The 13,759-nt window shown below is 38.9% G+C and overlaps 1 protein-coding gene across 1 annotated transcript in view; it reads left to right on the forward strand.

The window, feature by feature from the left end:
- SLC44A5 (solute carrier family 44, member 5) overlaps positions 1-13,759 on the forward strand; it is a 432,423-nt gene that overhangs the window by 239,435 nt on the left and 179,229 nt on the right. Inside the window, exon 3 of the mRNA XM_010849416.1 lies at positions 9,727-9,775. Within this exon, the coding sequence (XP_010847718.1) occupies positions 9,727-9,775 (49 nt within the window). The remainder of the gene's footprint in view (positions 1-9,726; positions 9,776-13,759) is intronic.

Below are 13,759 nucleotides of genomic sequence, written 5' to 3' on the forward strand. Positions count from 1 at the left end.
TTTATTGAATGCCTATTATGTATACACCAGATACTGAAGCAGATAATAGCAATAGAGCAATCCCCAAAGTCTAGTTTCTGCCCTAAATGAGCTATCAATCCAATAGGAGGAATAGTCATGTGTATTAGCTTCCTCTTGCTGCTGTAATGACTTAGCACAAATGAGGTGGTTTAAAATCACACAGACTTATAATTCTGGAGGTCAGAAGTCCACAATAGGTCTCAGTGGACTGAAATCAAGGTGTCACAGGGCTGCATTATTTCCTAGAGATTCTATGGGAGAGAAATCAGTTTTCTTAAATTTCCACTTTCTAGAGGCTGCCACTACTTTTGCCTGGAAAATCCCATGGACGGAGGAGCCTGGTAGGCTGCGGTCCATGGGGTTGCTAAGAGTTGGACACGACTGAGCGACTTCACTTTCTCTTTTCACTTTCATGCATTGGAGAAGGAAATGGCAACCCACTCCAGTGTTCTTTCCTGGAGAATCCCAGGGACGGGGGAGCCTGGTGGGCTGCCGTCTCTGGGGTCGCACAGAGTCGGACACGACTGAAGTGACTTAGCATAGCATAGCATAGAGGTTGCCACGTTCCTTGACTCATCACTCACTTCAGTCATCAAAGCCAGCAACGGCCAGTCAAGTTTTTCTCGTGTTGCATCACTTTGACCTTGTCTCCGCTGTCACATCTCCTTTGACTCTTCTGTCTCCCTTTTTCCTATTTAAGGACTCTTGTGATTATACAAGGCTTACCTAGATAATCCAGGATAGTCTCTAGGTCTTGTGATTTTCCATTTATCTAAATCTGCAAAGTCCCTTTTGCCATGTAAGGTAACATAGTCACAAGTTTGGAGACTAGGACATGAGCATCTATCTACCACAGCATGTAAACAAACAACTCGTTGGTACAGTATACCACATGCAACAATACAGTATACCACGTGCAATAATAGAAATATATGTCTCAAAGATGAATGGAATTAGCTGCCATGATGTAGGGCCAGTCAAAGTGGGCTCCACTTACTGGCATAATGACCAGTAGAATGTCTTTAGTCCTTGTCCTTCTTGAAAATTAATGGGGAAATTTGTGAGCAGAACTGTAGACTTCCTTTAGCCATTGCCAAGGGAACAAAGAGGGGAAAGTCCTATTATTCAGAGAGCACTGTATAAAATAGGAGCTTCCCTGGTAGCTCAGCTGATAAAGAATCTGCCTGCAATGCAGGAGATTCCAGTTCAATTTCTGGGTTGGGAAAATCCACTGGAGAAGGGAAAGGCTACCCATTCCAGTATTCTTGGGCTTCCCTGGTGGCTCAGCTGGTAAAGAATCCACTGTTCTTTACTGGCTGAGTCACTTTTGGAGGGGAACCATAGCGGTTCAGAATTACTAAAAGATCAAGTTTGAAGTGAGGGATGGTAGGAGATGAGGCGGGTGAATGGGCCAGATTGAGAAAGGCCATATGGGCTGTGAAATTGAAACATTGTCCACTAAGAAATGGCAAGGAATATGGCTCTTTGTCCTTCCTTAGAGGGAAGGAAACCTCTTCCTTTGATAAAATGACAGATCCTCATTTATAGACACAGCATCATAAACATATTTGAAAAGTAAAGTAAAACAAGTATTTAATTATTCCCAATTCTCCACTGCCTGTTGTAGAATACTAAAGTAAGACAACTTTGTACCACATTATTTTTCCATGCTTGTTGGAAAGTTATCTGATGTGCTTGCTCATAATAGTTCTAAGTTCTCAGATACTTGTTTGCCCCACCTTAGTTCCCCCTTCACACTCTTAAGTCACATTAGATTATCTGAAGGAGAACACTTGAAGGCATAACATTAAATGTCTCAGATTTTTGCTTTAAATGATCAGTGGTAGATATATTGTCATTTTCTTTGAGAATCAGATTGCTTTTCAGCTGGGCATGACCAGCTGCTTTATCTTGCTGTTTTCATTTGACTGAGTCATGTGCGGTTGACATCCATAAACTGAACTAATTACCTGGACTGTTTTTCATAATCTTCAGGAATTATTTCTAGTAAGAAAAAATTGCACTGTATGCCTGCAATATAAACTGTTAGCTATAATAACAAATGTGCAACTGTCTATAATGAATAATTTTTAGTGATTCTATTATCACAACAATTTTGGTGATCAGAGAGTCATAAGAACTGATGAAGCTTTTAAAATGATTACCTAATCTTAATTTCTTTTCTTTTCCTTTAAGTGAGAAATATGAATTGCACTTAATTAGCTAAGCTATGTGGTAGTGAAGCATTATAGCTCTTTTTACTTAGCTGGTCCCTCAGTCTATTTATTCCAGAGATGCAATTAGAGCACATGAGAGCCTCAGAAAAAGCAATGCCCTGTATTGATTTCAGGAAATAAAAAATTTGCATGACAATACAGATTCTGTCAGCGCATAGGGCAGGGTGAAGTTATCACTTTCCAGCTGCTATTACTATATGAAATCAGCTAAATCTTATCATTTGACTGAGGTCTTAGTGTATTTGCAACTGAAATATAAGGCAGCCAGAAATTACAGTCAAAAAGTGTCAGCTTTTCAGAAGATTTGACAATAACGTTTCATTTACACCACAATCCACTTTTTCACTTTGTAAGGTACAAATCACACAAAAATTGGAAGCCAGCCTAGACACTTTTAAACCAGTTTTGCCCATCTTTTTGAAAAAAGAATAATTACAGGATCAATATAAGTTTCCGACCTCTTTCAATATATTTTCTTTCCCCACTCATCTATGAAATTTCTCTAAGTTCACTATTGAGAAGTTTACTGCCAGGTAGCTCTGCAGAGGCTTTGGGGTCAGACTGAATGCCACCTCCTCCTCTTGTTAGCTGACTGAGCTAAGGCAAAGTAGCTGTGAGTCAACTTCCTCATCTATAAAATGGAAGGATAACAGTGGCATACATCATAGAATTATTGAGAGCATTAAATGACAAAATAAATATGCCAGTGCTGTTGTATTGCATAGTTCAAGGGGGTACTATTCACATTGTGTTTGTGTAAAATTGTAAAAAATGACATATGTGTGTGAAGCTGTTATAGCAGTTCCTGGTACAAATAAGCATTCACTTAATAATATTTCTGTGGAATTTATAATCCTTCTTTCTTGAAACTCTTGAGTTTTCTTGAATGTCACTTTCTGCTTCTCTTCCTGTAGCTGTTATGTCTTACTCTTAATTGTGTGTTTCCCAAAGCTCATACATATCTAATGATTTGCTTTTCTCTTACTTCATTAGGCTTGGTCTGTTATGTACAGCTAGAATTAAGGACAGTGCATGAATGAAACAGAGGTTAATAATAAAATTCAGAATTCAGTTGCTTAGTCATGTTTGACTCTTTGTGACCCCGTGGACTGCATTACGCCAGGCTTCCCTGTCTGTCACCAACTTCCTGTAGCCTGCTCAAACTCATGTCCATCAAGTCGATGATGCCATCCAACCACCTCTTCCTCTGTTGTCCCCTTCTCCTCCTGCCTTCAGTCTTGTCCAGCATCAGGTTGTTTTCCAGTGAGTCAGTTCTTTGCATCAGGTGGCCAAAGTATTGCAGCTTCAGCTTCAGCATCAGTCCTTCCAATGAATATTCAGGGCTGATTTCCTTTAGGATGCACTATTTGATCTCCTTGAAGTCCAAGAGACTCTCAAGAGTCTCCTCCAACAGCAAAGTTCAAAAGCATCAATTCTTTGGTGCTCAGCTTTCTTTATGGTCCAATTCTCATATCCGTACATGACTACTGGAAAAACCATAGCTTTGACTAGATGGATCTTGGTTGGCAAACTCATATCTCTGCTTTTTAATATGCTGTCTAGGTCTGTCATAGCTTTCCTTCCAAGGAGCAAGCATCTTTTATTTTCATGGCTGCAGTCACCATCTGCAGTGATTTTGGAGCCCCCCCAAAATAAAGTCTGACACTGTTTCCACTGTTTCTCCACCCATTTGCCATGAAGTTTTTGGGACCAGATGCCATGATCTTAGTTTTTTGAATGTTGAGTTTTAAAGCCAACTTTTTCACTCTCCTCTTACACTTTCAGCAAGAGGCTCTTCAGTTCCTCTTTGCTTTCTGCCATAAGGTTTGTGTCATCTGTGTATCTGAGGTGATTGATATTTCTCCCAGCAATCTTGATTCCAGGTTGTGCTTCATCCAGCCCAGCATTTCACATGATGTATTCTGCATATAAGTTAAATAAGCAGGGTGACAATATACAGCCTTGGTGTACTCCTTCCGCAATTTGGAATCAGTCCGTTATTCCATGTCCAGTTTTAACTGCTGCTTCTTGACCTGCATATAGATTTCTCAGGAGGCAGGTCAAGTGGTCTGGTATTCCCTTCTCTTTAAGAATTTTCCACTGTTTGTTGTGATCCACACAGTCAAGGCTTTGGTGTAGTCAGTAAAGCAGAAGTAGATGTTTTTCTGGAACTCTCTTGCTCTTTCTATGATCCAGCAGATGTTGGCAATTTATCTCTGGTTCCTCTGCCTTTTCTAAATCCATATTGAACATCTTAAAGTTCTCGGTCACATACTATTGAAGCCTGGCTTGGAGAATTTTGAGCATTACTTTGCTGGTGTGTGAGATGAGTGAAATTGTGTGGTAATTTGAACATTCTTTGGTATTGGCTTTCTTTGGGATTAGAATGAAAACTGACCTTTTCCAGTCCTACGGCCACTGCTGAATTTCCCAAATTCTCTCAAGTGACCTAGTGGTCTCCAAATCTGATTGTGCATCAGAGTGATCTGATAGGACAAGCCTACCCCAGACCTTTGGAACTATAGTATTTGGTGTGGAGGGGCTAGATGAAATGGTTTTGGTATATTTTAGCTGTTCAGCCAGTTTGGGGATGGAAATCTTGAACCAGCAAGAATGTCAGCACTAGTGTTCATTCTCCAAGTCAATGCACAGGTCCTGAGTACTGAGGGAAAGTAGAGCCCAAGTTCAGCACCAGTCAGGAGGTGAAGAGACCTATCTGTTCATGATGCCCTCTGGCTCCATGGCACCCTCTGAATGTGTCTGTCATGGCTCTTAACACCAGTGTTGAAACTTTAGTCTTAAGCTTATATTTCGTATTTTCACTTGAGATTTGTGAAAGCAGACTTAGTCTCCAGAATTCTTCCTCAAATCCCTACCAACTTTTTATTGCAAGAATATAATAAATGTGGTTAAAATGAGTTGTTGAAACCTTAAGTCAGATCAAGAGAGGGAGTGTATTAGTGGTAGTCTTTGGTTGCCTATAACAGATGTGAACTAGCAAAAAGCAAGATAAAGGACTTCAGTATAAGGATATAATATATCACACAAAACTCAACCCAGGTCTCAGGTAGGGACTGGAACAGAAAGCTGAAGTCCATGAAGATTTCCATCTTTGCTGCTTCTTATACATTAGCTTCAGTGATTTCTTTCTGAAAGCTTTCTTTCTCTGCTTCTCTGGTCTTCAAGCTTTACATTTTGCAGTTCTGATCTTTCACTGTCTGTTTTAATTCTAATCCCTGGGATAGAGTGACCAGAAATGACTGGCCTAGTTTGGGTGTAATATCCAAACCAGATCCAGTCACTGATTGCCAGGAAACAGCTACAAGGGAGAAACTTGGTGGCTAGAGACCATGCCTGTGGATTAGAGAGGAAATCAGTTCCCAGAGAAATGGTGACTAGACTCCCTGAAATGTATTTGTCGCCATGAGGTAGAGGCAGACAAGGCAGTCAGAAAAGGAGAAGCTGACAATTATGTCAGAACTGAAGTATTTACAGCTATCTCAAACAGAAAACACTCTACTCATTTCCCCCAGAGTAGGAACTCATGCTGGGTTTGCAGGGTATGACCCCAGGAGTCTGTTTTGCTGCAATGAGACAGGGCAGTATGACTCCCAGGTCCATTATATACCATGTTGGTGATAGTGGGTACCTTGGCCTCTCTATGTCTGGACTTTTGCATATGTACAATGAGGCTAATAATAGTTTCTAATCTAACTAAAGAATACATTTATTTTTCAAAGTAAGCAAAATAAGGCATGAAAGCACTTAGAACAGTGCTTAACATTTAATGATTGAAAACGTGTTAAATATTATTGTTATTGTCACTATAACAACAGATCCTGATATTCTTTATGGAATTTATTACTTTTCATGTGATAAAGTTATGACTTCCAAGTATTTATCTCAAGGTTTGACCCAGACTTCAATTTCTTTAAAAAAATCTTTTTATTGAAGTATATTTGATTTATGATGTGCCAACCTCTGGTGTATAGCAAAGTAACTCAATTTTACACATATATACATTCTTTTTTAAAATATTATTTTCCATTATGGTTTATCCCAGGATATTGGATGTAGTTTCCTGGGCTTTACAGTAGGACCTTGTTGTTTATCCATTCTAAATGTTATATCTTTTATCCTCCATCATCAAATTCCCAGGTCATTCCTCTCTCTCTCCATAAGACTTCAGTTTCTTGATTTAAGTTGAACACTGGACTTTGAGTTAGATGTCCCCATGAGCTGAATCAGCCTCATGCTCTTTTTCTCCCAACAACTTTACAGTTTCTTCCACTTGCTAACGTTCCCAACTGTTTTAATAACATCAACCTTAAACTGAGGTAAAAGACCAGAAGTAACTGAGAATCACAGTTTCTAGGTCTGAAATCTCTTTATTTGGTCTTTTTTTTGACATTTCTCTTTCACACCCTAAGTCTTACCATTCAAGTGCTTTTTATCTTTGTCATGTAATTCAGACTAAGAATGAATATACATAGGGGCTTACTAAGTGTCAACCAGTGTTTTAAGTATTTTTACAAGTATTAATTCATTTAATCCTCATAACATCTTTATGGTGTACTATTGTCATCCCCATTTATAGATATATGGGATTTCCTGTTGGCTCAGACAGTAAAGAATCTGCCTGCAATGCAGGAGACCTGGATTCAATCCCTGGGTTGGGAAGATCCCCTGGAGAAGGGAATGGCTACCCACTTCAGTATTCTTGCCTGGAGAATCCCATGGTCAAAAGAGCCTGGAGGGCTATAGTCCATGGGATCACAAAGAGTTGGACATGACTGAGTGACTAACCCTTTACAGATATGGAAACTGAGACTCAGAGAAGTGATATGATCTGTCTAGGGTCACGGCTAGTAAGTGACAGAGAATAGGCAGACTGACTCCAGAGCCGTTGCTCCTAACCCCTAAGCCGCATGACTGCTCTGTGATGACCGATGCATCTCTCTTTCCATTACTTCCACCACCATTTGGGGTGGGGCTCACATGACTTCACCTCTATTATTGCAATAGGTTCCTAGTTGTTCCCCTTGACTTTGCGCTTTGTGATAGCACTTATATACTGCCACTAGATTATTCTTTAATTAAGCCCTGCTTCTACCATGTCATTCCTTTGTTGAAAATCCTTCTATAACCCAAGATCCATGACTGTCAATACCCAAACTGGAGCCCAAAGATGTGAGATGTAAATGTGCAGAATTTGTATCAGAAAGAGACCTATCCAACTAAGTGACAACTTGAAACAATGAAGGTAAACCTACGGTTTATTCTAGAAGCTGAGGCCTAGCATTCCCCTATCCTGGGGGATACCCAAAGTGTGTCCTGCAGCCACTGGCCCTTCTCAACTCTGAGCTCTGGGTATTTCCTCAGATAACTTGTCCTTGTGAACAACCAGCATCTGAAAAGTCAGATTAAAATTGCTACCTACCTTCCAAGTTACAAGAAAAACTCACATGAGATCTGGGAATGAAATAACATTTAGAATCAAAATGGTTCTTCTTCATATGAGAAAGATGAAACTACTGTTTTTTTGCATTAAGTTATAGTTCTAGGCAAAAAAAGAAATACTTCTATGACTCCTTGTTGGCTTAGGATGTATAAAGTACCTTCTGTTCCTAGTTTTTTAGGCTTTCTGTAGTCTGGTTCCATACTATCTATTTAGCTTTATGTTTTCCTCCTTCTGTTTGATTATCTAGGACTCCAATCAAGCTGATCTTTTCACCATCCCCATGCATTTGCTGTTTGTTCCTAACTCTATGACTTCATACTTGTCCATCTCAAGATACCGTGACTCTAGGAACTCTTCCCTACTAATCTCAACTGAATGTGACCTTTCCTTCCTTAGAATGCTCCTAATACTTTCCTTGTACCCTCTCTTATGGTATCATATTCTGTCTTGTTTTCTGTGACTTGTGGTCTTTTCTTATTTCTCTCCCTGCTCACCACTTTGTTAGCCTGTTGAAGAAAGAGACTGTGTTTCATTAAACCCTGTATTCCCTGCAGTGCTTCTTTCAATGCAGAGCACATAATGGGCGATCAATATGTAGTTACTGAATTTAACGGAGTTCTAGTTTCACCCATTCAGAATGTTTCTCTTTTCCCTTTTATTTTATTCCAATCTTTCAGAAAAATCTCACTTCTTGAATGAAATGCTCTTGACTGCTCTAGTCCTCGATGAAACTTACTTTCTCAGAACTCTTGTAACACTTCAAGCCAATACCATACAATTTAGTACTTTATTATTTTATACAGTCTATTCATTGCTTGTGTATTATAATATAAGACTTGATATATAAAGATTTCAAGAAATGTTTGTTGAATGAATCAATATGTCAATCTTGCCCACCAACTGTAGGGTCTCCAAGACAGGAAGCATCCTTTATGTATCTCTGTATGCCCTCAGAGCTCTCAACATATAACAGGTGCTTTATGAATACTTGCTGACTGGCTCTTGAATTTCTGTTCCAAGTCTGTCCTCTCCTTCCTGTTGTTCTGCCCTCAGCCTGTGATTACACTGAAGAGGCTTTGGAGTCCTCAGGTCTAATTTCCCCATTGAGTACAGGCTGAGTCAGATTGCTGACACACAGGCCTCTTTTTTCCAGACCCTTTTAAAATTCTGTCTTTAGTTTAGGCCTTTTTATAGGGACAAATGCCTAGAAGAAGGGAGCAGGAATCCTTTAGTCAGGGGGCTGAGAATTGCAAAATATAAACCTTTGGCCAGAAATGATTTTACAGAACTTGTTACTGGGTGTACCCAGTACATGTGGGGGAAAAGGCCATTCTGTGTCTACTTTGTATCGTTTAAAGACAAGGGTAATATATGACAATTCATGTTACAACAGTGAATGACTAGGGCATTTCTTCAGATGGTATGAAGTCTACCAGTAGATCTAAAAAATAACAATCAAAAGCAATAAAAATAACATTTGTATAGTAAAATATAATAATGATTTTTGCATACGATATAGCCAACATGGCAGGGACCAATAGTGACTGGTATTCCAATTTCTCAAAGGAAAGCTCCATGTACTGAGAGGAAAGGGAGAAGTGTGATAAGCAGACATCTCTCTTACATTGTGCACCTCACAAGTACACAGCAACACTTGGAAATGGCAGATGGTAGAATGCGTTTTTGCAGACTGGAAGGGCTTCAAGTTTTGCTCTCTTGGCTGTGATCTATGATGTTGCTGCTCAAAACAGTGGGAGATATGTACACAGTGTGCCTAAGAATATGGTGCTTAACAACTCTTCCCAGACTTGCTTCTAGCTGGAGAGAGAGAAAATGATTGACAGCTGTGTCCAAGGTATAACTGATGTTTCACTGGACCAAAGAATGAGTTCAACACTGCACTAAGCACTGGCTAAGATAGGAATTTTTCTTTATTCATATTTTATGTATATTTATTTGCCATTTCATTGGCTTCCATGCTTAGAAAGTTCTTTATTTTAAATGCAGGTACTCCAAGGTCATATGATCCGCATTTCAGAGGACCCGTTGTCAACAGGTAAGCAGTTCTTTTCTCTGGAATGCATTTGTTAACAAACACAGAAAGCTTATTATTATTTTTTTTATATCATTTTCCGGTCAACAGAGAATTGTGTCTACTATGAGAAGGAAATGACTTATTTTTAGAATAAATGTCCCCTTATTTATACAGGGTAAGTACAGGGAATAAATCTTCCCATGAGTCATGAATATCCTCTCCTATTCAGCAAACTAACTGCCTCAATTTATTAGACTGAAGAGTTTGTGTTTCTCGAGAAGAGAAGCAAAAAACTGCTTTACAAGATTTAAGCACTTTGTAGAGAAGCAGACGCATTCCAGTTGTTTTATGCACCTGTTTACTCTGTCGCCACCGCAAATGCAGAGTTGCTATGCCAACTTCTTCCACACAGGGTATTTGTGCCACTCAGCCTTCCAAAGCAGAGAGCTTTCTCAGAGTCATCCATTCACCAATGCCACATGTATGCTTTAGGGTATTTTAAACTGCTTTAGGGAAATATCTGCTTGTCTCAACTGGTGTTTCTCCTGCAAGGTGGCATGGCATTTAAAAAGTATCCAGTAATTCACAGGCTTCTTTTATTATTATTTTCTACCCTCTATTCTCAGGTTTCCTGCTAATCAAAAAGGGATCTTGCAGGGTAGAATGGCTAAAAATGAAGAGAATATTATGCTGTGGGTAGCTTTTTTTAAATTTTTTGCTTAGCATTGACTTTGATTTCTGGCAGTTGCATGTCATAATAAACTGTAATGTGAAATAATGATCAGTGTCCTTATTTGCACTTGCCAGCATGTATATTAGCATTACTGTTATGTCTCTGTAATATCCTAGCTTTAAACAAAAGTGTATCTAGTTTATTCTAATTCTGTAAGAAGCCAAGTCATTTGTTTGAGTCACTCAAAGATGTACCTATGCCCTCTTTAGAGTAAGTCTGAAATCTGTCTCATTCTGTCCATGGTAACACCATGAATACATTTTATTGACCAGTGTACAAACAGCCTCATTTGATATGGAGGTTACTTTTACTGTGCTTGCATTCATTTTATAGTAACTAATTTGTATGAATGGCATCTAGCTTACTGACCTCAAGAGACCTCTAGATATAATCCAGATTCAACAGTAGAAACAAAAACAATGATAATAAGGGAGCTACAAAATTTACACAGATGAAATACAGATTAGAGTTAATGCCTTTTCTAGCCATAGAGAAGAAAGCAGAGTTTGGTCTGACTGGCTGTGGGTGTGGGGAAGGAGGTTAAAATCTGTCTTCAGTTATTTAGAATGTACTGGTAGAACCAGGCGGTCCAGGTAAAGTCTAAAGCACCGTGATGATCACTGTGAGAAAGTAATCTATTTTTACTAAGGGCCTTTTGTGATGTCTTAGCACCAAAACACCTTCAAAGGTAAAATAATCATTGTGTATACCTCCCCTTCCCCCTAATTCTTTAGTCTAAGAATGGAGAGAAGTATTGTAAAACCATGGGGGCTTAACTATAGAAAGACACAGTTTGCTCATTGGTAACTTTTCAGATGCAGAGGTTTATAATGCATTTTCTGGGAAAATAGTTGGGGTGTTTCAAGAGCAAGTGAGAAACCCCACCTTCTTCACATTACCTCTGCAACAGGGCCAGCTTTAATAACATGTTACTTACATAAAGTCAATTTCTTTTTGAGAGATCCCAAGTCTTATCAGATATTCCAGCAGACCTTCACAGCACTGTCTGCTCATCATTCACAATGTTCTGTATACCTCTTCAGTTCACAAGAACATCATTTTGTGCCCAGTGATCAGCCAACTGTAGTTGTTTCCAAGAGAAGTGAAGGAACGATGGTAATTCCATAGAACAGATTAACTTAGTTTTTCATTTGTGATACTAAAGGTGAAACTCCAGTACTTTGGCCACCTCATGCGAAGAGTTGACTCATTGGAAAAGACTCTGATGCTGGGAGGGATTGGGGGCAGGAGGAGAAGGGGACGACAAAGGATGAGATGGCTGGATGGCATCACTGACTCGATGGATGTGAATCTGAGTGAACTCCGGGAGTTGGTGATGGACAGGGAGGCCTGGCGTGCTGCAATTCATGGGGTTGCAAAGAATCGGACACGACTGAATGACTGAACTGAATTGAACTGAACTTAGATAAGAGGGACTTCCTGCCTGGCTCAGTGGTAAAGAATCCACCTGCCAATGCAGGAGTTTGATCCTGGGCCAAAGAAGATCCCCTGGAGAAGGAAATGGCAACCCACTCTAGTATTCTTGCCTGGAAAATCCCATGGACAGAAGGAGCCTAGTGGGCTACAGTCCAAGGGGTCACAAAGAGTCAAACACGACTTAGTGATGAAACAACATTAACTAAGATAAGAATTGGGCATATATGGAAGCTAATGTCCCATAATGTTGACAACAAACAACAATTCTTGAAGAAATATTTGACTGTATTGGGTCTTAGTTGCAGCACACAGACTGAGTTGGTTTGCAGTGTGTGGGATCTTAGTTCCCTAATCAGGTATCAAACCTGAGTCCCCTATATTAGAAGGCATATTCTTAACCACTGGACCTCCAGGGAAGTTCCACAAACAGTGTTTTTGATAGTCCCGTTTGGAAAGGTAGTTAGCCAGTGCCTGTGCTTTGTCCCCTATATTCAACAGAATTTTAGCACTGGATTGAGGTTGTGAGATTTTTGTAAAAGTTTAAGGGATGTTTAGCAGTATTCTTGGCAGTACCATTAGAGGGCAAAAATGAATGCACATAGAAAACTAAGAAATAAATCTCTTTTACAAGCTGCTACATGAGAAAGTTCTCTTACAATTTTACAACTAAGAAAAATGTTCATTTAATGGAAAGTTGGTATACTTTCTTCTGTTATATAAAGAGAACTGTAATCTACTGTTTCTCCTTTTGTCCTGACTTGTAGAAAGCCGACTGATAATTTAATTTCAGTGCCAGCAACTACATTAGCCTTTGAGTCGAGCATTTCTTTTTAGGATTTTGAATTTCTATTTCTATTTTAATAATGCTGTTGCATCCAGTTTTAAGTCATTTCACTAACTCAGAATATTCATTCTTGAAAGAAGCAGCTTATAGGCAGACAGGTAAATAGAAATGAAAACCTTGAATGTTCCATAATTGACTTTTTCCCTTCTCTATATACAAAATAAATGAAGGACCTATGGCTGATACTAATGAAATTGATAGGTTTCACAATGCTGAAAATAACTATTATTATAAATGGTACAAAATCTGTCTGGAATGTAATAACCTGTGCTTATTTTTACCTGAGGCACTGGGGAAAGGTTAAATTCACTATCATGAAGGGATTTAAAGAGAGACTGAAGGGGGATTTATTATGAATGTTGTGAAGGGGACTCATTCATATAAAGGACTTGCACTAAATGACCTCTGAGTCTTTTCCAACCTTGAAACTCTGTGACTCAATATTTTTTATTATTGTAATTAGCATACAACATTATATTAGTTTCAGATATACAACATGGTGATTTGATATTTTTTGTTCATTATGTTAGTTACCATCTGTCACCATGGAAAATTGTTAGAATATTATTGACTCTATTTCCTATGTATATGTTATATTCCTGTGACTTATTTATAACTGGAGGTTTGTACCTTGTTAATTCCCTTCACCATCTGTCTGTCCTCCCTTGTCTCTCCCCTCTGGTAACTATCAGCTTGTTCTCTGTATTTATGAGTCTGCTTCTGTTTTGTTTGTTCCTTTATTTTGTTTCTTAGATTCCACATATAAGTGAAATCATATGGTGTTTGTTTTTCTCTAACTTATTTCACTTAGCATAGCACCTTCTATGTCTATAGTACTGTTACAAATGGCAAGATTTCACTTTTTTATGGCTAGTATTCCATTACACACATACACTATACCACACCACACCACACCACATCTTCTTTATCCATTCATATATTAATGGATACTTAGGTTGCCCCCATATCTTGGCTATTGTAATTAGTACTG

This window comes from Bison bison, unplaced genomic scaffold (assembly GCF_000754665.1).
Source record: "Bison bison bison isolate TAMUID 2011002044 unplaced genomic scaffold, Bison_UMD1.0 scf7180017864283, whole genome shotgun sequence".
Lineage (NCBI taxonomy): Eukaryota > Metazoa > Chordata > Mammalia > Artiodactyla > Bovidae > Bison > Bison bison.